The sequence below is a fragment of the Rattus norvegicus genome, chromosome 7 (assembly GCF_036323735.1).
Source record: "Rattus norvegicus strain BN/NHsdMcwi chromosome 7, GRCr8, whole genome shotgun sequence".
Classification (NCBI taxonomy): Eukaryota; Metazoa; Chordata; class Mammalia; order Rodentia; family Muridae; genus Rattus; species Rattus norvegicus.
The window spans coordinates 34,159,049-34,185,135 of record NC_086025.1 but is presented as its reverse complement, the minus strand read 5'-3'; the positions used below and the strand labels follow the sequence as shown (position 1 = coordinate 34,185,135).

At 38.3% G+C, this 26,087-nt stretch overlaps 1 protein-coding gene and 1 long non-coding RNA gene across 5 annotated transcripts in view; one reads left to right on the top strand and one right to left on the bottom strand.

The window, feature by feature from the left end:
* The window catches only part of Dcn (decorin), a 40,032-nt gene extending 22,869 nt beyond the window's left edge, over positions 1–17,163 (bottom strand). Inside the window, exons 1-3 of one of the 4 annotated variants that reach the window (NM_024129.1) lie at positions 17,138–17,163; positions 13,137–13,356; positions 1,983–2,095 (exon numbers count right to left, since the gene is read on the bottom strand). In NM_024129.1, the coding sequence (NP_077043.1) occupies positions 1,983–2,095; positions 13,137–13,332 (309 nt within the window). In that variant the 5' untranslated portion in view covers positions 13,333–13,356; positions 17,138–17,163. Of the gene's footprint in view, positions 1–1,982; positions 2,096–13,136; positions 13,357–13,679; positions 14,146–14,206; positions 14,365–17,137 lie in introns of those variants that run through there. The other 3 variants (XM_006241285.2, XM_063263107.1, XM_063263106.1) reach the window with 3 other exon arrangements.
* LOC120093566 (uncharacterized) overlaps positions 17,132–26,087 on the top strand; it is a 43,912-nt gene continuing 34,956 nt past the window's right edge. Inside the window, exons 1-2 of the long non-coding RNA XR_005486883.2 lie at positions 17,132–17,602; positions 25,949–26,045. This is a non-coding gene — a long non-coding RNA (uncharacterized LOC120093566). The remainder of the gene's footprint in view (positions 17,603–25,948; positions 26,046–26,087) is intronic.

Here is a 26,087-nt window from a genome sequence, read left to right as displayed (position 1 = left end):
ATACTACTACCTTACCTGACTGATTCAGAGTTATTTGAATGGCTGCAGTGTTATTTTTAAGTCTGTCAATTTACACATTAGTTAGCATCATCAATATAGAATCTATAGATTGAGGAATACAGTTGATTTACTTTACAAATCTAATATCCTGTCTCATGGATATGTATCTCTACTGTCATCTCAGCTGTCAAGAAATTCACTATGAAATCTCTTCTTGACTATACTAACTGTAAATGTTTTCAGACCAACTTATTCTATTTTGCATTTTGTTATTGCTTTTATATCTTTGTTTCCTATTCTAATAGGGAGCAGCAGGCTGGTACATTTTAATATATGCATTTTTATCATATATTGCCAATTTTATTATGCATTTCCCCAATTATTTCAACAATGAGTATAATAAATAAATGTTAATTAAATGCCCCAGGCCTCACAATTATATTACTATGACACTCATCATTAAAATAAAGTGTCTATGAACCATTATCGCCACAGTTCAGCTGACATTACTAGAAGTTCTATTGTCTGGAAATTCTCTTTAAATTGGGTTTTAATATGGAATGGGCAAGTGTACTTCCCTGACAGCTCTCTCCACTAGGAGAACTGTGCTGTCTCATTGTTGAAAGAAGTTACTGTAGTAATTCTTCCTCATTGTAGCCTCTCAAATAAGATATGTCGCTTTTCATTCAATGTAGAAATTGATATCTCTATTAATTCTGTCAAGAACACATGACACGCAGATCCTTTCTCTGCATGACCATCCCTCTCTGAGTGTTCCTCAAGGTCATCTCAATAGGTTTTCTCTAGGATCATACCCAGTGTTTCAAGACTGGCCCTACAGTGGAGTACAGGCGTTGAGATTTTCATAGTGTAATGCACTTTAGGCATTAATGCCTGGCTTACCTATATTAAATGTTCGCTGATATTGTGAAAGGTATCATACTTCTCCCACAGGAATCAAACTGAAAAAACCGATACATTTCCGAGAGATTCAAGTGTTCTCTGTAGTCAGACTTCAAAGGTTTGCCTCAGAAAGCTTGACACAATTTGATTTGGTCATGACACACTTCCCAAGACAGTCATTTTCATTCTTCGTTGTTTGTGGTACTACTCTATGTCTGAGGACAGTGAACTCTGCCTCAACCTAATGCCTTTATGACCCACTTTGAAGATTCAGCAATGTAGACAACAGAGTAAGACCTTCTCTTGCTATGCCCAATAGTTTTCTCATCTTCCACTACCTTTGGATGTGAATGCCTCGTAGTGCCTCATTTTCCAGCTGCTTTATGGCCAGGGCCTTTATGAAATGTGCTATGAAACACATTCGAAAGTATCTTCCCTTTTTTGATGTAGTTTTAAGCATCATATTGAACATACTGTAGACATAAGTTAAAAGCATACACACACACATACACACACACACAGACATGAATTATCTAAAGAACAAAGTAAGAAACACACGCACATATATGTGTGTGTGTGTGTGTGTGTGTGTGTGTGTGTGTGTGTGTAGAATTACATCTACTAAACAACATGTGGCTGGTTATTCCTTACTCTGTTGATACCAAGAGAATTCCCAAGGCCATTCACACCTCGCTTAAGGAATAAATCACAACAAAAGAAACAAAAGCATAACATAGCAGTAGAATTAAGTAGTTCTGTGTTTATTCTATAATTGAAATGCCATCTATTTGTGACAGTATGTATATTTGCTCATGGAAGCACTGAGAAAGATTAAGGTATAAAGATTTTTTAAGTAAATAGTGAAGACACATGGATTATATGTAGAAATATTAGTGATGTTTCTTTAATAGTGGCTACTTAATACGTCGCTCTGCTTACCTGTGCTTGCCAGGAAGAGAATCTGACAAGCATACCATTACGTGCTATTTTATTACCACAGCCAGTTCTGCTCTCACTGTAGGTTTCTTTAAAAAAAATACCTGATCTTATAACAAATAAAAAGATAAAATAATTCTTACATGCAAGTCCTTCAGGTTCTTAAAGGCCCCCTCTTTGATCTCTGTTATTTTGTTGTTTTGCAGGTCTAGCAATGTTGTGTCAGGTGGAAATTCCCAGGGTACTTTGTCCAGACCTAGCAAAAGAGAAAGAAGAATGCATAATCTATGAGAAGAAATTCTCAACTATAGCATCGTAAAGGATTTTTTTTTAACCTTTGAAACAATATTTAACTTTGTAGGCTACCGCTCCATTTGCAGTCCTTCTGCCTAAGTCTAAGTCCTGGGATTATAACCATCTCCAACACATAAAAAGTGTGTGTTTACGAGGAATTTAAGGTTTCAATTCATCTGTAATGTGTTTTCCCCCAAGATTTACATCAATTGTAGTTGAAACCATTTCTTTTATTTTTCCCAAAGGGAATTTTTTTCCTTAGTTATAACTAAATATATTTCCTGTACAATTGTCTGTCCTCACAGAGGAAATTTGTGATCCTTTTAGGATGAGACTCTAATCTTTTGCTACACATTGAACCTTAATAAGAGTTTTGCAAATACTTATTAGAATTGTAAACCTGTAATGCCCATATAGATACCTTAGAAAGAGGTTTACAACCAAGTTTGCATCAACTTTTATAAATCTAACACTGACATGGATTTACATTAAAACTTAAAGTTCTTTGAACTTGTAACCAGGTTCTTATTTGTACATTGAAAATCTAAGCTTTTGGGAGAGTAATTCTTTTCATTTGAATTAGAGTACCATGACGATATCAGTTATTAGTTATTTCATAACCAAGAGATCTATGGTTCAATAGGATGAATTTGGTGGTATAAGTTCTGTGAAATTAATGTTATGAAGCTTTAATTTTGGAATGTAGATTTTCAGTATGGCAACACAGATGCATAACAACGGAGTGGTCCTTGATCGTCAAAAATATGTTTCACTACTCATTTAACCAGTTCCATATTTTCAGTTTTATTTTGGGGAATGTAGGAGGCAAAATAAAAACTGGATATTTGAGTTCAGAGACGTGGTTCAGTGTTTAGGAGTGTGTGCTGTTTCTGCAGGGGATCTGCGTTTGATTTCTACCACATACAACAAGAGCCCATAACTGCCTGTGAATCCAGTTGTCAGGACTCCAAGTACCTATTTGGCTTCATGGACACTTATATCTACACAATGCAGATTTATATAGACAGGTATGCACACATACACCCTCAGCTTACACACACACTCCTCTCTTTCTCTCTCTCTCTCTCTCTCTCTCTCTCTCTCTCTCTCTCTCTCTCTCTCCCTCTCTTAAAAAAAAAAACAACTTGGACATTCTATTCTCACATGGTCTGTCAATCGCCATATTTTCAGATGGATACCATGATAAAAATTTAAATTTTTAAATGTTGGATAGAAACAATTTTTTCCATCATTGTAAATCTTGAAACACTAAAGAGTTCTGACTCATTGGAAAACTCTTTTGTTTCCTTGACCAGAGGCTGCACATGCAATTGGAGCAAACAGACTTTACCCACTTGGGAGTATAACTCATGAAAAACATTATTCACAATTTTCATTAAAGCTGAAATCACAACAAAGTATAATAACAAGTCTGTTGGGAAGATAGCTTTTCAGTTCTGAGCCTTTAATGAGCATGTACTCAAAATCCACATGGAGAAATCTCTCCATTTCTTCCATGGCAATTACACAAATCTAAAAATCACTTATTTCTAAGAGGTCTGTTTTGTTGTTGGTATCATCCACAGAGAGCTATTCCAATTGTAGTGGTCGGAAATATTGTTCATAGGCATGGCCAGTCTTGGTAACACTCAGTATCAAATGCAGGCGATGCTCAACTGACATCACAGTTCTATAAACACTGAACTCATTACAGACATGGTTCCCATAGAAATGGAAGGTTGAAGTGTTTTCAGCACTGGGAAGTAGACCTACCTTGTGGGTGGGTGAGGGTACTCCGCAATCATCATCACAGCCATTTTCAAAAATGTCAATTTGCTAATTGCATGCAATTAGAGAATGTAGCCTTTTGCCAAACCCGTGATAATTAGTGTGATCCAACCACGAAAAGACATGATTTCCTTTCTTTTGGAATGTAGTCTTGTGTCTCATTAGTATTTGTTTTCCGGTTTCTGTCAGAGATTTAATTTCCTTTTATGCCTACTTTTATGTAACTGTGAGATGAAACTCTAGAGGCTGTCTTAACATTTGAACAATGCCAAGAAGATATGAAATCTCACATGTGTAAGGAAGGCTTCACTGTCTCCAGAAGGCTGACCCTTCTGTTCATGTTGAACTTTGTGACAGAAACTGCTTAAGCTAGGTTACATGCTTTATATCTGGGGATGTAGCATTAAAGAAAAATACCCTCTCAGACTTGTGATTTTAGCTCTTGCGAAAATTAGCTCTTAAAGGTCAACTTTAATGATACATGTGCTTATGTATCTCCTCTGAATTACTGATGAATTCATATTCATTTGGGGAACTTCATATACTGAAATTCATCATGGCTACTTTGAATTACATAGCTACAGAGATTATTTTCAGCTAAAGATATGCTATTCTCTTCACAACAGAACTATGATAACTTCTAAAACCTTGCTATAAAAGCTACTTTGGATTACTGAATTCTTTTTTTTTAATTTTTATTGGATATTTTTTATTTACATTTCAAATGTTATTCCCTTTCTTGGTTTCCCCCTCCAGAAACCCACTATCTCCTCCTGCTTCTATGAGGGTCCCCCATCCACCACCCACTCTCACCTACCTGCACTGGCATTCCCCTACACTAGGGCATTGAGCCTTCACAAAAGCTCTTGATTGAAGAAGAAATATAAGGCAGTGTGGTAACACTGGTGACTTTTACCTGGTGACTTTTAGAAAGTTTAACGATGTAAACAAAACTCTCCTTAGGAATGATGACCATGGCTAAAACAAAACCTTCTAGGCTTCCAACATGATATTTCATGTGTCAAGGTCATCTGTATGCCCCCCACAAAAGTTTGTTCTCATACCAGATCCCTCCCCAAATTCTATGAATTTTACATCATTTTATATCTAGATAAAGTGTGCCACTGCAAAAGCATATTCAAAGATCTAGGTAAAGTATAATGGGTAAATTACCCATAACATGAGTTCTTAGAACATCACAGATGTCAGCTAGTCTATTGTTTCCTGTGTACTCTATGATGAGGTTGCTTAGCAGACTACATTAAAATAAGAAAAGCTGATAAGTTAATCTGAATACTTTTGATCTAAAATCTCTCTCTGTCTCTGTCTCTCTGTCTGTCTCTGTCTCTGTCTCTGTCTCTCTCTCTCTCTCTCACACACACACACACACACTAGTTTTATTTATTTATTTATCTATTTGCTTTTAAATATAAGTCCTTCTGAAAATGACTTGATAGCTGCTGGAAGATTGTGTTATTTTTTAAGCTTTATCTTAACTGTGTTTAGTGACAGATTTGTTTTCAGTCAGTACTACACATTGAGTCCTTGTCTAAAACAAAAAAAAAGTTTTCTAGAAATAAAGGGGGAGGGGAGGGAGGTAACTTGTAATCTAAGTCAATCCTCTTCTGTTTCCTGACTTCACAAGACCAGAGAAGTAAAACTTCTATAATAGACCCTAGCTAACTAGACCAATAACCAAATGGTATGAGTCCTCACTTCAGAAATATCATGTATGCTATTCATACATATGAACACCACCTCATCTTGAGCATGCACGGTCACTCCTAGAGATTCATTTTGGTTCATACTATGGATGAAACTATGTCCAGCCATTGCTCTAACTCTATTACCCTTTAGAGCTCGCTCAAGGTTATTCCTCTGCAAATACTTATACCTGACATGGAACAGTGATACCTTAAGCCCATACTTCTTAGAGACCACTGGCTTATGGCATGCATTCTCATCTTTGTAGAGTCTTTGCTTGTTTACCTGCAAATGCAGGATAAATAGAGAAGTGGTTTATGTTGTTGTTGTTTTGTTTTGCTTTGCATTATGAAGGTTTTCTAGGTGCTTCATGCACAGGTTTCTTTCTGGCACATCACTTTTTTGTGTAAGATTTTCAACCCCAAATTTATCCCTGTCTACAAGAAATGCAGGCATGGGGGAGGGAGCAGAGGCTGAGGGAATGACCAGCCAATAACTAGCCCAACTTGAGACCCATCCCATGGGCAAGCGCCAATCTCCGTTATGCTTGCAGACAGGAACAAGTTGTCCTCTGAGAAGCTCCACCCAGCAGTTGACTCAGAAAGATGTAGACACCCATAGCTTAACAGTGGATAGAGTTTGGGCACTCTTATGGAAGAATAAGAGGAAGGATTGCAAGCCCCAAGGGGATAGGATCTCCACAGGAAGACCAACAGAGTCAACTAACCTGGACCACTGCAGCTCTCAGATTCTGAACCACCAACCAAAGAATATTGAACTGGACCTATTCCTCCACACACTTATGGAGCAGCTATGCAGCTTGGTCTTCATCTGAGTCCTAACCAACCGGATCCAGGGCTTTCCCAAAAGCTGTTGCCTAAATGTAGCATATGTTCTTCTAGCTAGGATGCCTTGTCTGACCTGAGTGGGAGAGGAAGTATCTAGACTTGAAGTGCCAGGATCAGGAGATACCAAAGGGGATTCCCATCTGCTCAGAGGAGAAGAAGAGTGGGGATGAGGGAAGTATTGTGGAAGTGGGTAACAGGGAGGGGACAGTGAGTGGAATATAAAGCGAACAAAGAAAACTAAATTAATTTTTAAAAAATCAAGCTACCTTGTCTTCCTACACTGAATAGTTCGTGAGCATGCTCCTGAAACTTTTTTGTTACATCATGCTATCAAGTCTGTCATGTTGTGACAAAACTGTCTTCATTTTACTCCTAAGTTCTCAGTTATCAAATGAATCTGCCTGCCAATTATGCTGTGTCCTTTGTCTTCACCTGTGAATTGTTCTCTCTTCTCTGACTATGATATATTTTAAGGCATCTTTAGTCACATGTGTGACTGCAAGAGTTTGTTCTTTTGTACATGGTCCTGGGGTCTGGGTTAATAACTTCTTTTCAAGGTATGCATTTATCTTGAAGGAGGATAAATTATAAGCTGCTAAGTGGAGAAATAGATGCACATTCATGGAGACATATTGACCAAAACCTACACACAGATTAATTTTGAATTTGTTTACTAGATGTACACTTTCACTTGATATGAGTCAAGATAACATAATAAAGTTGGAACCTCAACTTTTTCAAGAAATGACTTGGAAGGAGCACAAAGGGAAATTTGTGGAAGTACAATTTAAAGGTGACTGAAGAGATTTTTGAAACTGGAGAGTGGCCCTAGTTCGCAGCTCACTATAAGAGTGTGAACATTCAAGATGCTAAATTTAGTCATGGGTGATACTAACCTCTCCCTGGAACTGTGCATTGTGTGTATGATATGGAGCATAATAAACATTAATTAGGTATGGAAGAAGCACTTCAATATTTACAGAATCCTTGATAATATATACATTAAGCTACTGTTATTTTTAGTTTACTCATTATGATCATTTTATTTAATTTTTATTATTTATTTCATCATATATTATGCATTATATGAAATTTCTGGAACTTATCTAAAAGCTATTTGACATAGGGTACATATAATAATTATTAAAGTTCAATGAACTAGTTGAAGTTCTTCACTCAATTTAAAATTTTCATCTTATTAAAGAAATTAAGGATGATTTTATTTGTATGTATGTGATTTTTTGCCTGCATGTATGTTTTTTGTACCACATGTGTGCCTAGTGATGATGGAGGTCCATCCAGTGTATATTGAATATCTCGTGGACCTAGAGTTACAAATGGTGGCTAACTACCGTGTGCATGTTGGGATATTTACATAATTTCTCTCTTATTATTTTAATTTTAAGATTACATTTTTGTCTTTTTCATTATGGCCACAAAGTATAAGTGTCCCTGAAAGCATATATAAATGGTACCTTTCAGAAGATACCCTTTATGAGAACTCAGTAAATTATATTACAAATTAATTTTCTATCACTGGTAGAGCTGGTATCAATTCCTATTATGATTTGTATCAATCATAATAAAATTAACCTCCTTTTTCTTTTGCTTTTGAATAGAGTCTACAACTCTCTGTTTTTCTCTTCTCTACATTACAGTTATTAATGAAGCTTATCCTAGAAACTGAAACCTACTTTTCAGGTATGTGAAACACAGATTTTTTTATTTAAAGATCGTATCCCTGAGTTGATTCTTCTTGTGAGTAATGTATAATGCTGTGTGCATTTTTGCTCCATAAAGTTCAGGACTTTCCAAGAGTTTATCTACAAAGGTCCATGTGTGGATAGAAAGCCTTCATTCAGTTAGCAGATGCTTGGCAACAAATGACTATATCCAAATCTGCTCTAATCCACCTACTCTTATTTAATTAGGACAGAGACCCCAGTTTTTTTAAATCAATAAAGTATTAGATATGTTGAGACCATGTTTAGCTTCAGAGTGACTTGGATTAAAATTAATTCAGCTATGAATTAGAGATGATTGAATGCCAAGTTCAACACTTGAGACTTTATTCTCACTTGAAAACACGAGATGGAAATACCTTAGAGTTAAGAATCATTTTGATGGCTAAACACTGTCAGTTCAAACTAAACCTAATCTTCAGTGTTTATAAAAGGAGATGATAGGTTACGGCAACATTATGTCTTTACCTTTTATTTCCATAATATCTCCTTATTTGCCTAGGACGACCTTTAAACTCTGTCTCTGTCTTTTTCACCTTTCTCTACCTCTCTGTGTATCTGTTTCTCTCCTCTCCATTTCTCTGTCTTTCTCTGTCTCTTCTTCAGTCTTTCTCAGTCTCTATGTGTCTCTCTGATTCTGTCTCTCTGATTCTCTCTCTCTCTCTCTCTCTCTCTCTCTCTCTCTCTCTCTGTCTCTCCCTCTCTCTCTCTCTCTGTCTCTCCCTGTAGCCCAAACAGGCCTTGAACTTGCAACTGCCCCTATCATCAGTTTCCTGAGTAGCTGAGAACATCGTATTTTCCCTCCACACCTGGGTTTGTATGGCTTCATGAGCCATGCACATATGAAACAATAATTTCCAAGAAAGATAGAATACATATCATTAATTGCCTTGGGGTTTAGATGCTTGTCTTTGAAGTAGTATCCTGAATATAAAAGAATGTTTATGTGTGTTTTTAGTTCTTGTCTAGCAATGTAAATTGCATGTCCATTCATTAAATAGGAAAAGAAGCTCTTAAAATATCAAGTTCCATATAGGAGAGGGCAAAGTAAGTTTGAGTTCAAGGCTATTTATCCATATAGACAAAATTCTTTCGACTTTTGGATTATTTTAAAGGCATTGAGATACCTTTCAAATACCAGTCATTATGTGCTTAATTCAAAAAACTAAACAATGATTGTGGATATCTGACTTTTTAGAACTCATATATTTTAGCACTGAGATAAACATTATTACCAAATCATGCTCCTTGGTGACCCCTGGACCCAACACCAATAACAGAGCCAAGCTCAATAAGCAGTAGACATTATCTTCTTCCAAGATACCAAGCACAGAGCAGAACATCTGATTAAGATCAAGATTAGACATCTTTCAACATTTGGAAAGGAATGAGCTACATTATCCCCATCTTTTCTATTAGCTGTTCTTGGCAGTGAATAGTTCTCCTGCACCCATGGGGATGAAGGGACCTCTCTGACATGTACCCAGGCGTAGAACATCTGATGGTCATGTGCTACTTTTAATACTCTGAGGACCCTCCATACCATTTTCTATAAGGGCTATCCTTATTTTAGTTCTGTCCCACATAGTTCAAAGACTCCCTCTTTTGACATCCTTCTAAGAATTGACTACTTTAGCATTCCTGATAAAGTCATTTTTCCTACTGTTCAGTGATAAGCATTTCCCCAAATGATGATGGATTTTTAGTGTATTTTATTTCATACATTAATGGGTCAGTTCTGAGAAATGTGTATTCAGGTCTATTGTTCATTTTGAAAATGTAACTGTTAACATTGATTAATGCTTGTCAAAGAAGGGAGCTTTTACACATTTTCATTTATTTTATGATCTAAAACAAGAAGTCTGGCAAGGGATCAGAAAGTTTGCTCTCAATTAGGATCTCTCATGCATTTGTAACCAAATATTAATAGGACAAAAGGTCATGGAAGTCTAGTCTGGACTGGATCCCCCAAGAGTTACTCTTATGAATAGCATTCTAAGTTGGAGCTGTCTGGAGTACTTAAGGTTGCCTTTCTAGGCACAGCCTCTATCTCTGTCTTTCTCCCTTACTATATATATATATATATAGATAGATAGATAGATAGATAGATAGATAGATAGATAGATAGATATAGATATAGATATAGATATAGATATAGATATAGATATATAGATATAGATATAGATATAGATATATGTGTGTGTGTGTGTTTTGTTTTTGTTTTTTGCTAGTAGATTTTTTTGCAGTTCCTTATATGTCCTGAAAAAAGAAAATGCTCATAATTGTATTGTTAAAAATATGCTCTCCCATTGTATAGTCTGTCTCCAACCTCTATTGTTCCATTTTCTAGATGTAAGCTTTGTAATTTGATACAATACTATGTTCTAATATGTGTTAAGTAATGAATGGTTAGAGAAATTGTGGTATACATATACAAGCAACTACTGTTCATTAAAACTGTTCAATCCTGTCTTTTGCAACATGAGAAAGCTATGTTAAGCAGATCGAGCAAGAAATAAAAAGATAGGTAATATATGATCTCACTCCTCTGTGGAACATATACAAGCTGATCTTACAGAAGTTAAGCGTGGAATGATGCCAATAGGTAGGTGGAAAGGGTTAGTGAGGAAAATCTGATAACCCAGGGTTACAAAGCGCAGTTAGGGAATGATATTTTGTGGTAGATTACATGATCAGGCAACTCTTGATAAGTACAGTGCACCAAATGCTGGAGGAAAAGATTTGTAAAGATTATTTTCATGGGTAAGTGCTAAATGTTTGAGATGATGGGTATGTTTAGCAGATTTAAGCATAACTCAGTGTATCTGTGTGTCAAAATGCTACATAGTAAAAGTATATAAAATCACATATCTGTTAATAGCAAATGTAAAAGGAATGAACTGCTCTGTCTTCTTGATAACAACTGGACTTCCTCATAGGATAAAAACTACATTTGCTGCTTGATTTTTTTCAAAAAAGAGTTCTTTATCTGATAAAGATAGAAGAGAGAATATGGGTCTCACCCTGAATTCTGGTTTAAATCACAAACTGAATTCTAATGAAACAGGCATAAGTATTTGGCTGGCCATCATCTATGGCAAATTCATGTTAACTCTCTCAGTCCTCCGTGCTCTAGAAAAGCAGTTAATGATGCTACACTGAAAACTACTAGCACCAAGCATCCCATGCATCTTCCAGAAGCTTCTGCATTTCCTCGCACACAGAGCTTTAGCCTCTCACTGCTCATTTATTCTCTTTGAAAAGACTGTTTAAGGATCAATGTTGTTGAACACTGGCACAAATAACACTTACAGCAGTGGCTCTCAACCTGTGGGTTCCAACCCCGTTGACAAACTTCTATCTCCAAAAGTATTTACATTGCAATTCATAAGAGTAGCAAAATCGCAGTTAGAATTGGCAACAAGAAATAATTTTATCACTGGGGGAGGGACAGGGACACCTCAACACAAGGGACTATATTAAAGTGTCACAGCATTTGGAAAGTTGAGAACCACTGCCTTAGAGGAAAACACACAGTCAAGCAGTTAAGTAGAAAATCTCTACTTATTAAATACTATATAGTCAATATTGACAAAAGTTTAAACATTGTATCTCTTTTGGCTCATTAAAATCTCCGACAATGACAGTTCTAAGGGAACTGTAGTGTATATTCCCAGGCATAGTGTGCCACTGGCCTTCTAAGGGCAGAATATACTTACCAGATCAATGAGCGATCAGAGAAACTACCTGTGGTCTCCTGAAAGCATCCATGTTCACCCTCACTCAGGTTTTAAAGTGTCAGCATTGAAGACTGAGATGAGCGTTCTTGGCTATCAATGTTGACCAGTTTAGTTCTGTTTGTCTGTGCTCCTTTGTATAGTGTATTTTTCTGGTCAATTAAAATTACCGACCATTTCTCTGCAAAATATGACTAGCAAATTGCCCTGAATAACTACAGGCTTCTCCAAGAAGCATCTTCTTATGCTGTGCTATTTCTTCTATGCAAGACACACAGCAAAATACCAGTCCTGTGACCATATTTTCCTTTAGTATAAGAAAATATACAAGTAAAGAGGAAGAGGTAAAGCAGCAGTCATGAGAACCAAGTGCATTAACCTTTGGTTCAACTGCTGGGTCTCCAGACTTTCTGAAGATTTATCTTCTAGTCATGAGGCTCTTGGAATTCCAGGCCAATTTTTACTTTCAAAAGGATAAGCCAGCTGTCTTTAGTGGATCAGGCTAAAGTTTCAGAATCTGAGATTATATCAGATATTTACATTGTGCTCTGGTTATAAATATTACTTTTGAAAAGTTCTAAAGACCATAATCAGCTGTCTAAGCTACGTGGGAACTCAGACCAGAGAATGAAGGGAATACTTCTGCATCTTGAAGATAATTTTCTGTTGCACAATCTAACTCATTTTGCTTCTGATAACTATGTCTTTTGCAAGTTAGTAATGTTTAATATCAGTTGCCTTGACCCTGTAAAGAGCAAAGGTACTTTCTAAGTTTTCATAGTATCTAACATCTTAGGAAAACAGATCAATAATTTTTTAAAAAAGAAAATGAAAATTAGAAAGAAAAAAACATCCTTCTGGAAATAAAATATAGATAATGCACTGTTAGACATTTTACTCTGCAAAAAAGGGAGTCTATTTAAGTCATTAAGATTTTTAGTGATTTACTGCATATCTTTTCAGAGCTGATTGAAAAGGGTTAGAAGTGGGGCAGTGCAGTGTGGAAAGTCTAAAGGGTCCTAGCCCCAAAGCTAATTCATTTTCTCCTTGACTGTTTCCCCTACTCCTCATTAGGCGGTGCTTATTTCTCTTCTGGAATTGCAGAATGAGACCTGAAAGGGCCAAGCACTCAAGAGAATTCAGTTCCATGAAGAAGAGGCATAGGCTTGGCCAGACTCACTTACCCAGATCAGAACACTGCACCACTCGGAGATGGCATTGGCATCGGTAGGGGCACATAGATATCAGGGGATTGTCAGGGTCGTAAGGGATTATGCCAGAGGCCTCATCTTCTAGCATGAAGTCAAATAATCCTCTCTGCTCAAATGGTCCAGCCCAAGAGACTTGCGCCAGAAGGAATAAGACGAGAGTTGCCTTCATGGTTGTCTCATGCGTTTTCACCACCTGGGAAACGGGGAAGTAAAGCAAAGGGTTTCTGAGAAAGGATGTCACTTGGTTTATGTGTGACTCGTTACATAATAACTCGTAGCAGAGTGAGTACAGAGAAAAAGTATAGAAAATAGCATTGGTTATGAAGAAGTCACGCATTCACAAAATGTCTTTTGAAAAGTCAGTAAAGTTGGTCACAGACATGAGCAAGCCATTTCCATGCCAATAGCAATTCAGACAGTATTAAAGAGCACGTTTCATCCTGGGGTCTGGATGAAGATGATATGTTAGATCACTGGCCGAATGTCCTTGAATAAGAAATCATGATGGTTTTTTACCATGCTGGCTCAGTGCTGCATATGACAGTCAAATAAAAACTGTGCCTATGCACTAAGAAAACTCCACTTTCTACCAGAAACACCTCCTCAAACACTGTTCGTCTCACAGATCCTCCTGTGTTTTCTTTGATCTCACCCATCACCTCATAAACTGTTGTAAAAATCTCCAACTCATTTCTGCTCTGAACATTTCTCTTATGCCAGATCATCTTCCAATGTTGTTGCCCAAGTCCCTGTCCAAAATTTAAGGTTTGCCTTGTTCAGGTCCACTGACACCATTAGTGGACATCTTATGACCTTGTCGATGATAACCATGTTTGCTGAGTTGGATGCGAAGCCAGTCATTATTTGGTACCTATCAGTACTTAAAGCTACAATTCTCTGCATTCTCTCTCTCTCTGTTTCTGTGTCTCTTTCTCTCTCATTCTCTCTCTCTCTCTCTCTCTCTCTCTCTCTCTCTCTCTCTCTCTCCCAAGACTTCACTTCAACTCCTACACTTAGACATCTTTGACATTTTGATTACCTACCTTCTGAAGAAGTTTACAGATTACGTGAGAGTCTGGGTTTCTCCCCTGTATCTCCTGACTCCTCCGAGCAGGAGCCTGCTCGTTGCCTCTTCTGTGATCTGAGAACGATACTCTGACCTCTTTTAATGAACTTATCACATGTTATAATGTGTTTTTTGTGCTTACTCTGCCCCAGTGTTAGTGGATGTTCTCCCTCAGGGCGTGCCTTATTAGTCCCTGTTCTGCACCCATGCCTTGCACAATATTTTGAACACAAGTGACTCAGCCACCATCAGTTTATTAATAACACAGTGCACTCTGTTTGCTCCAAGAAACCAAACACATCTGATGTTTTAAAGCACAAATTGTATATTCACGGAAAATTTCTAGTTATGATATGAATTAAATAACTCAAAATGAACAGTCTAGAGAGAGATCCAGCAACCTGATTTTGAACTGACATGGCTTAAGATCTCTCTGCAGCTCTTATAAGTAGTCCTCAAACATTGCAGGCTTACTTACAGACTCATGGTCTCAAGAAGACCTGCGTCTCTGCAAATCCAATGACACGCTCTCTTGGATTTACTGCTACTATTTTTCATTACTAGCTAGTAAATGAAGAAAAGAAAAAGATATCTTTTGAACATATAACAGAATGTATATCCTTGAAGCTTTTTGCAGCTCCACTAGGAAATAAGCAAATGCTTTGCAATTATTTTTTAAAAAAAATTCTCCTTTCATTTTTAATTCATATTTAATACTGGAGTGTGACTAAAACAGAACAACCCATACAGAATTGTGATTTTTCAATTAAAAAGATCGTAAAGGTTATGATTCACATGACTTCCCCAAATTCAAGGACAAGTGCCCTCTAACAACCCACTCCCACTCGATTACCGTTTAGGGAGGTTATTGTTTAGGGATGTTTCTTTGGATTGCAGTAAAGGAGAAGCCTTCTCTCTGTTTCACATTAAGATCCAATGTTAATGGTTTACCATAAGTTTGCTGGCCTTGCATATTTAATGCCTTGTAACTTTAGAAGAAGAAGAAGAAGAAGAAGAAGAAGAAGAAGAAGAAGAAGAAGAAGAAGAAGAAGAAGAAGAAGAAGAAGAAGAAGAAGAAACAAAGTAATCTCATATTTAATGAAGAATAAGGAGCATTTCTGCAGATGTCTCTTTGTGATCCACTCTCCAGTGCTGATGTGCCTGGTGGCTTTACTAGCAGCCCTAAAAAGGAATTGTTGAGCATAAGCTCCGAAACACCGTCGTTATTTATGTTTGTTTACCTTGTTAAAATAGTACAAATTCCCTGCTCAAGCTTCCTTTAGATTAAAGCCTGATACAGTCAGACTGCATACCACTTCAGCACTTCAGTAACTCTCTCTCTCTCTCTCTCTCTCTCTCTCTCTCTCTCTCTCTCTCTCTCTCTCTCTCTCTCGTTCTCGTGTGTGTATGTGGGGGGTGTGGGTGTATGTGAATGTGTGTGTGCATGCATGGTGTGTTTGCATGTGTTGCAAGCATGTTTGTGAATTCTGCTATCCTAAAATGGTGTGCATATAAATTTTGTTCAAATTCTCTTATGAAATTCCTTTTAAATATTTTTTATAATACTCAAAGAGCCAGCATGTTTAGAGGAATTAACTTAAGAGAAATCTTAAGTGCCAATAGTCCTCAAGGTAACTTCAGTGCTGATCTTTTTTCCTTTTGTGATAAATAACAACTGGAATAGCACAAAGAAATTTACAAAGAAAGGAGGTTGTAACTGAAGCAACACTTTTTATATCGCATGGAAACTGTTACTCTCAAATATTTGTAAAGCCACTCTTTCCTTAAAAATAGTTGTTTTGGTTCAAAAATGTCTCACCAAAAGGAATTCGTCTGACCCCTAAACCTTCCTTTATTTGATTAGCTGTTTCATCCAGGTTGACTTCAATGTAAACATGCTTATACCATTGTTAGGTGTTTCAGAGTTAAAACTTAACATGTACGTATCAAGAAAATCTGCAAATACAGAACAAGAACACTTAAATCCCTCATTATAAGGTGAATTAAAAACTTCAGTAACAACAGCAATAATTAAAATATAAGCAATAAAAATGCATTTGTCCATGAACAAGAGCTACAAAAAAAAAGTCCAATGTTTCTTTCGGGGAGGTCTGCTAAAATAAACAGCGACAGGGAGGGAAAAGCCACAGGCACAGAGATCACTGGGGCACACCTAACCAGTGGTCCTCTGCTTACTCTGCTTTAAGTTAAAATGAGAATCAACCCCCACCCTCACCTCCTAGTGAATGCACCTCATAAGAAAGGTTCATTTGCATTGAAATTATTGACAGGAACATTTATTTATAGCCAAAGAGGTATGCAGCTGTATTATCTCGGATCTTTAACATAATATATATTTCCAGTGTTCCTTTTCACCTTTCTGGTAATAATTCCTGTTCATTTTTGCTGTTGCAGAAGTAGACATTATATTTCTATAGCCAGAAACTTGACCTGCTGAGGTTTTAAAGGTTTGTGAAGTTTGCAAGAATCCAGCACCAGAAGAAATCCTTAAATACCTAACTTAGGCACAAGCAATATGCTAGTTACAAATGCTTTTCTGCTAACAGTTTCTAAAGAGCAAAGCATTTCATCGGTACAAATGCAAAAATATCATTATAGTCAGTCATGGTGTTAGGTTACAAGTTTTTAATAAGCATATTTGCAAGAACAGAAGAGAGAGCACGAAAACAAAAACATTGCATCCAAGCAGTATTTTTTTCTTTTTTACCGACTACTTAATTTCTGTTTTTCAAACAACTCGTTTCTAATGTTGTATCAACATTATACAAAGTTTAGCACGACTTTCCTTCTCGTTCCTTTTTCTCACCAGATATTTCCTTCTGCCCTCCACTTGACAGAAGCTTTATTAGCCTGTAGCAGAGTTCAGGACAATTATTGAAAGCCATACCTTTTAATCCGGGTATTTGCCACCGGAGCCCTCAAAGCTGCGATGTAATTAACACTAAGTAATGCAGCCCAAGCAAGAGAGTTTGCAGGTGTGGAAAGGAGGAGGGGGTGGTGCTGCTCTGTGACTGTCACTAGGTTGAAAACCTCCTGCTTCTACTCCATAGCACAGTTAAACACTAAGGTTTCACTGAGTGAGCACATCCAGCTGACACCCACATTAGATCATATGGTAATGATACGTCTCTTGTACTGTAGCCAGAAACTTTATCGGCCCCGTTCTTTCTCCCCCTCCACGTTTGCTTTATTCCTTTCGCATCCGCCCAGCATTCCAAACTGCTTTTGTAGTCCAGTGGAGCAACTTGATTTGAAATTTGTCTTTTCTTTTTTTAAAGATTAGAACTGAAGAGTTTGTCTCCCCACCCCACCCCCAACCCCATTCCAGTCTCCACCTTTTCCCGCCTTGTTTGTAAGTAGTATTTATTATCATGCTGAAATGATATTTTGTTTCTTGCTTTAGAGATGTGAGGGTCTGGGAAATGGAGTGACATTAATCCTATAGCCGTTTTGCAAAGAAGACTGGGTAGACTTCCACAGAATTAGACCCGTGGGCTCCGAAGATCAAGGGCTGCGTAGTTCCCTGTGCATTTTGAATGCATTTCTGTGGTGTTCTGGGACAAAGCCAGAATTTAATCTGGAAAATATGTTGTTTATTACTTTCATTACCCACGGCTTCAAAAACTTCCTTGCTGTCTACCCCTTGTTTTTGTGAAATAAAACACATAGAAACTAGGAGCAGATTACAATATAATTTGTAGGTTAAAAAAATGATTTTTACAGATGGGTCCTCTATGTAATCAGGACTTTCTGTGGTTCTTTTTAAACTTCAGTAAATAGAAGGAAAAAAGAAGGAGAAGAGAGAGCAAATAGAGTAAGAGTGTTTATTCAGGCGGTGTAGAAAGTTTCTGGAGATTTTATAATTCCATCTCTGGAGGCTGCGGGCTGTTCTGTTTGCCTTCCCAGGTTCTGACTTGCATTTTTATGCCCAGGCCTCTAGGCTCTCATCAGGTGGGGACTTGAAATCACCATCTGTGAAAAAGGGGAAGATTCCCCCATCCTTCCTCTACCCATCTAACTGCATGCTTCGACAGGAAATATTCTCGAGCTTTTCGAGGCTGAGAAATTAAATTCTTGAGAGGAAATCTGAAGAGGGGGAGAATGGAGCTAAACTTATTTTGACTTCTTTCCCAAGTCTTAACTGCCTGTCTTTTAACTGATCATTCCACACACACCGTTCTTGCACTGAGTTACAACAGACTGGGTTATTCTGCTGGTTTAGAAAGTGGAGAGTCCAAGTGTTGGTTGACATTGGGGTAAAGACCTTTCTCCTGGCATTAATTTACTTTCTCCTCTGAGTGTTGCTTGTATTTATGTTTCCTCTGACCTGTGATGACTCCTTGCTCATATTACAATAATTTTGTCTTATTCCCAAAGAATCTATGGAGCCCCTCTAACATAGTTACAATGGATTGCACTATGGTCAATGTCTTTCTTAATCCCTCATTTGTCTCTTAGCAACACTGAACTTCACTCTAGTGAATCAAATTATGGCAGCAGTCATTGGGTAATGTAGAATAAGACAGGAAAGGGATAAGAAAGAAAAGTTGCAGAAGCTGAAGGGGCTTGCAACCCCATAAGAAAAACAATACCAACCAACTAGAGATTAAACCACCATCCCAAAAGTACACATGGACAGACCCATGGCTCCAGCTGCATATGTAGCAGAGGATGGCCTTGTTGGGCATCAATGGGAGGAGAAGCCCTTGATCCAGGCCAAAGCTGAAGCCCCGAGTGTAGGGGAATGTCAGGACAAGGAGATGGGAAGGGGTGTGTGGTTGGGTGGGGGAAGACCCTCATAAAAGAAGGGGAAGCGGAGATGGGAAAGGGGGTTTGTGGACAGGAAACCGGGAAAGGGAATAACATTTGAAACGTAAATAAAAAATATCCAATAAAAAAATCTCAAAAAGAAAAAAAGAAAGGAAAAGTAGCATAAAGTTGGCAAGAGGAAAAGAAAGATGTATATAAATTAGCTTAAATTTCTACTAGTGGGGCTACTAGGTTTAAGGTTTGTATCTGGGTTCTTCCCTTTAATGAGAGGTTTAGGAATCAAAGCAACTCCCCTAACCTCCCTGAGCTTCAATTTCTGCACCTGTGGGCTGCATAGAAAACAGAACTCAGTGGTTAGCCTTAGACGGAGCATGAGAGAAGACAATGTGTGGAAAGAATTTATTTCAACTTACTTTTAGTATGACCTCTCCATAAACGTTACTTTCTGTTATTTTCTGATGTGTTACGCATTTTACTATTGAGCCAGCCAAGGAGAAGAGTTGCTGTTTCCGTTCTGAAAACGTAAAAATCTAGCACCAGTGATGTGTCCGTGCAAATGCAGCTAGGAAGGAGAAAAGCAGAGAGCAACTCCAGGGATTCTCATTCTGATCCGAGACAGGTGACCTAGCTGTACTGCATCATAAGGAGGAGAAACATAAGCACAGCGAGAGTTACTATTGAATCGCTGAGATAATATGCCTCCTCGTTTTCAAAACTGTGCTGAAGTTCAATACTGGGACCTGAGAGACCGCTTAGAAGACAAAGGTACTTATGGCTCCTGGCCTGTCAATTTCCATTGGACTTCAGGAAGCCAGGTAAAGGTAGAAATAAAGAGGCAATGCCCCAATCGCACATCACACACACTCATACATATCACACATATCACACACACACACACACACACACACACACACACACACTCACTCACTCACTTTAATCATCATCACCCAATTTTTAACAATTTTTAAGAAGTTAAAATAGTTCATATACTTTGTTGATGGGTATATGTAGAAACAAATGCTTCTGTTATGTCATGCTTTTTTTTTTAATTTAGCGACAACTTTTAAATTTCTACACATTTATCAAACTTCATCTTATTTAGGAACAGCTGTTATATTAGTATTATATCAAAGATACCCTTCTTTCTTTTTCTTTATTTTTTTAGGTACAAGGACATAGATCACCACGCAGTCATATACAGTTAAGTAAAAGCAACAAGAGGACACCATCAATGGGTCTCATGTGTATGCACTGTAGCATAAAGAGTGACTCAGAGGCTGAAGACTGTGCTTTTTGTGGATAGCTTAAGCCTCCCCATCTGCAACTTCTGAGGGGTGGATTTTCTGAAACCCGGAGAATATAGATAGGTGAAATATTCCAGTTCAGAGTGGATACCATGGATGTTGCAAAACGCCACTCACACTGTAATTCCCACTGACAGCCCACCAGCAAGTACGGTTGAAACAAAGCGACAAAGACAGAATTCTTTCTCAGCAAAGGTTCCTGAATAGAGTGGGATGCAGGGAAGCCTGAGACAGGTTACAGGCAAACTAGATGTGTGCAGGAAATTGTGGCTTTGGTTCCCTTCTTCCTTTACATCTCCAAGCCGCAACCACCACCTTCCTTACACTTAACACCTTGCATGAGTTTAGCTTTGCTTCTTTGTTCCACAGGCATTTGACAATTAAGATGTGGGTAGCCATTGTGCTGCCTCCTGGGTGAAGGCAAACCATAAGACACTAAGAGCCCTGTCTGACCCTTTCCCCAACAGCACATATACACGTGGTCTTTCTTCTCTTGCTGTGGCCCTACGGGCATCACTTTATAAGCTTTTCAAGTTCAAAAATGAAAACTGTATACCTTTGTAGCCCAACAACTTTCAGGACTAACAACTCTCAAAGCACTGACATCATGTTCCAATTGGAAGAATTTCTTCTTTAGGATTGCAGTTAGGTAAACTTGGTTCGACTGGAATATTCTATCTCGTTTATTAATTACACAGCTTTTGTTAGACCTTAAATTTGGTCTTCGAAGATGCTAAGATACATTTAAGGACATTATTAACCTTCACATGCCGCTGGTTAAAAATCTTTACTTTGAGCCATGACATGGAAACAGAAAATCCCAGGACTGATATGAACAGGGCCTAAGAAAAGGTATAAAGACACAGCCTTTCACTGCGCCGTATGCCATCACTTAATGGCATGACTTGTTGGTGTTTAAGAACGTCTCTTTTGTCAGTTTTTGTCAAAATATTTAGTTTTCTTTCTACACTGCTAATCCATCAGTCTGCACTTGGACAACAAATCGACATTTATTGAATAGCTGGAGAAGTCTAGACAAGACATATAGGGAAGGAAATGCCAAGTAACCTATCCGTCAGTCAATGAATAAACATTGACTAAGGAACAGACATAGGAAAAAAAACATCAATTTCAGGCCCATGAGGGGCATAAGAAATACAAATAACCACTCAAAAGCCATGGCATCCAAGGATTTTTTACTACATAGAGAAGTAAGAGAAAACTACTCATTTACATAACAGCATCTTAGTGATATCAAACCAGAGAACCTATATATAAAGTTCAGTTCCTGGGAAAAATGAAATATGATGTAGTTAACAATAACTGTCTTGGCAAGCCAGAGGAAGGAGAAGGTGGGGATCATTTTACAACTGGGTAGTTAGATAACTGTTTATGGAGAACGGTGTAAGATTTGAGCTGAATCCTGAGGGATTAGAAAGAGTACATTTGGCATGAAAGGAGGGAGATGGCTTTATTGAGGCAGACAGAACAGCACCAATAAAACCTTAAATGCAGAAAAGCAAATGATGATATGTAATAGAATGGAAATTTAATAGATGTTTTCTTTAAAAAATTCTGGAGTATTTTTTTTATGATTCCTTGAATATTTAGGAGTTGTCATGAGTCTTCAATGCTTACCATGTTACAGAGATGAGTGAGTACAGAGCCACACTCCAGACGAACCTTGAAAAATCTCCTATGAGGCACTTGTCCAAGTAGTCATTCATTTCTTCAGCAAATATTCACTTAGTGATTAGCATGCTCCAACTACTGGGGAGAAGCTAGAAGATTTTTTTCAAAGGCACACGAAGGACATAATAACACAAGAAAAATATTGTCACAGCAGATCACATTCACCCAGTTTGTCCAGTGTAGGAAAACAATGCTATTTGAACTATAATCGTGGGCCCTTGCTTTAGTCTTGGCAACAGTACCTTAGCACCTTAGCAGTATTATAAGCAGGCCAGACATGAGGCTGCTTCTTGGGAAGCTGATAAGATATAGTAAAGTTGAATGTTTGCAAAGCCTATCATGTCAGACCACGTGGCATTTTTTAAAAGAAAACAATACTTACAGCCAACCATTGAACTGAATTTGGGAAACCCTATTGTTGAATTAGGGGAAGGGTGGAAGAAGCAGAAAAGGAAGGTGACCCCATAGGAAGACCAGCAGTCCCAACTAAACTGGACTCCTGAGAACTCCCAGAGACTCAAAAGTTTAATGTCACACAGTCTGGAGACAAAATGCTAGGCTCAGAAGACTGTCCCTGCTTTTGATTTCTTCACCTATTTTTAAACTTCCCTCACATTGTAGAGACTTGTTTTTCTTGACACTAACTGATGGCAAACGTTAGTCACACTTTAAAAAAAGTACTTCTACAGGAGGAGGGCAAACCCATAGGATGACCAGCAGCCTCATCTAACCTGGACCCCTGAGCTCTTTCAGACAATGAGCCACCAACCAGGCAGCACACACGAGCTGGTCTGAGGTCCTGACAGACCATGGCAGAGGACTACCTGGTCTGGGCTCAATGGGAGAAGATGCATCCAATCCTCATGAGAATGGAGGCCCTAGAGAGGAGGGAGGTCTGGTGGCATGGAGAGGGGGAGCACCTTATCTTGGAGGCAAGGAAGAGGAAGACTTGGATGAGAAACTGTGGGGGGGGACAGAGAGGGGAGGAAACAGCTGGATTGTAAATAAACAAAATAATACAATAATACTGATCCCAATGGAAGCTTGTGTTGATATATTTTGAAGGTAAAGAGATAATGTGTAAGATGTGTAAGGAGTCCCTATGCTTCAGGTGCTTTATCTCTCCTACTGCTTGTGCCATGATGTTGATTGTAGTAGAGTGACTGCTGTGCTTGCGTTGGCTTGAATGAGAACATTAAATGGAGAACCACAATAACTGAAGCTCTTGATGCACGCAAAAATCCTAGGAAGTTAACCAATCTATAGGGTTCAGTTCTTAGTGTACCAAACGCAATGTGAAGTCTCAATGGTGAAGCTGGTTAGACAGTGACGTAATCGTTAAGCCTGAGATACAGAACAGAAGGAAAGAAGAAAGGATTAACATACAATCTTCATCCCTCCACTAAATCCATCTCTGGGAAAGGACTTCATTCGAATGAAGATTTCTCTCACTAATTTGTGGAAAGGCAGAGATTTCACAGATGAAACTGCCTTTGTGAGTACAAATATTAGAAATGAGTGCAAACTTTAATGGAAAGAGGTAAAAGCCAAACATTACCTAGAAGATAATATCCTGGGTCCCAATCATGCTTGTTTATACATGAACTGACCTGCGCTCTGGAAATAAGGCCTACCTCCAAAGGTCTGCTCCTATGATAGCACCCAATGGAAACAATCAGTCCCATGTAAAGACTAATCTTGGGTCTAAGCATGGAAAATACGCAATAGAAGCCTGGGGACAGGGCTCAGGGGCAGAGTAGTTGCCTAGCGTATGTAAGCAACATGGGTTCAAAGCCCAACCTGATCACTGGATTTTTTAAAATTATAATATGTAATTGTGGAAATCAACAAATCTATTGGGTTTGGAGATGCCTTTAACATATATTTCTTTCTTTCTTCCTTTCTTCCTTTCTTCCTTTTTTCTTTCTTCCTTTCTCCTCCTCCTCCTCCTCCTCCTCCTCCTCTTCTTCTTCTTCTTCTTCTTCTTCTTCTTCTTCTTCTTCTTCTTCTTCTTCTTCTTCTTCTTCTTCTCCTCCTCCTCCTCCTCCTCCTCCTCCTCCTCCTCCTCCTCTTCCTCCTCCTTCTTCTCCTTCTCCTTCTCTTTCTCCTCCTTCTCCTTCTCCTTCTTCTCCTCCTCCTCCTCCTCCTCCTTCTCCTTCTCCTCCTCTATGCTATGGAGAGTTAGCAGCGTGTAGTAGGTGAGGACTCAGACTCTGGGGCCAGAGTGCTGGTGTTTGATTCTCTTCTGCCCATGGACTTCTTATATAACTGTAAACATCTTCTCCATGAATGAGATGAACACTTTCATGTATGGATAAAAATGAGCCAATAGTGTAAAAAGGGCCTAAACAAGCCTCTAAGAGTTGACACGTCTGCAAAGTCATGTCAAGTAACTGGTTTTTGATTGGACCAAGGATGTAAGGAATTTCTGCCTGCTCCTGGTTGCCTTTTGTACCTTCCCCTGTGAACTAACATCATGTTGACGTGGAGCATTCAGATGCAGGTCATGTCTTCAGTGCATGCTTAATTCAGGCCACCTATTTGGTCTGTAAATATTCTCCGTTTACTTCACACTGTAGCCTAGGAAAAGTAAATGCCCGCTGCCGAAGCGGCCATTCAGAGTTTACAAAGGCAAATGAATGAAAACTTTTATTCTGAAGTCAGTACTGTAAAATAATGATTTTGTTTAGAAGCCTCCTCTGAAGCCCCTTGAGAGAGCTATTCATTGGAATCAATTTGTCCTGCCAATGGCATTAATGTGCTCCTTGTCATATGCTTTATCTTGAGTCTGGCTTTAGTAATTTATGAATTGAAATTGTAATAAAAATGGACAGTAACACAACAAAAAACAATCTCTCCTTTAAGTTCAGTGTGTGTGTGTTTTAGTTTGGAGACAATTCTGTATCTTGAATAAATCTGTTTCAGATACCTGAGCACATATTGCCTCTTGGAAATTATGTGCCATTTTTTAGAAGGCCATATGACCTTATCAATTATAAAGGCACTAAATCACCAGTGTACTAGCATTATAATTAGGAGCCTATGGGGACGACACAAGAGACTTGGAGCATGATCACATCTGGCGTGGCATTTCAGTGCTAAATCTCTTTGGTGCTTCCTTCATCAAAAAATTGGCTCCTCATGAAACATCTTTCTTCCTGGAGGCCAGTTTCAGTCACTTCTCGAGCATTACTAATGGTCTAAGATAATACAAAATCCAACTAGAAAGAGAGTGCTTAATTCTTCCCACGGGCCAAAAACCAAAGAAGTTTCTGCTCTCAAAACATTATCCAAATAGGTGACTTGTTTACTGTCTGGAGGATAATGTTATTCGCCGCATAGTGAATGCTGCTAAAAGAGTTTAGGAAACGGTGGAATTGAGATTCATTTTGTGTTTAAATCCATTCTGTGTAGTCTCACATCTTAACTGTTCCCAGCTAGCGATTAAAATAGGATAGCACCAGTATTATGTCTACAAGCATTTAATGATGTTATTGAAGATCCGCTGACTTTGAAACTATGCTTTTCTTTCTATTTTGTTTGAGTTCCTTTTACAGTGGCAAAATATGCACAACATAGATATAGCCAGTTTACGCTTGAAGAGGTTGTGCTAGCCGGATAAAGCACGTTTCCAGTGTCGTGGATCCATCAAGACCAGTTTTCAGGGCTCTGTCCACCGCCACTGCAAACCACACCAACACATTTCCTTTCTTTCCCAGATATTTGAAATCTCTATTCTACTTCTGTTTGGGTGAATCTGCCTATTTAACAGCAAATAACAAGATTCTAGTCAACTTTTAATCGGGATAAAACAGGCTTTCAATTTTCTAAGGGAGAAGCTAGATTTTCTTCTTAAAAAATAAACAGGAAGAGTATGGAATGTGAAAATGGTATCCTAAAAAAGATGAGCTCACATTCTATTTCCTGGGCAGGGGATTTCAAAGGATATTCCTGAAGTCAGCCAGCAAAACCCAAAGGACCTGAAGACCTCGGAGCTTGCTGTCCTCACACCAAAGGTGGAATTGGAAGGTACTTGTCGATCTTTATGAAAATAAATACCAAATGTAACAA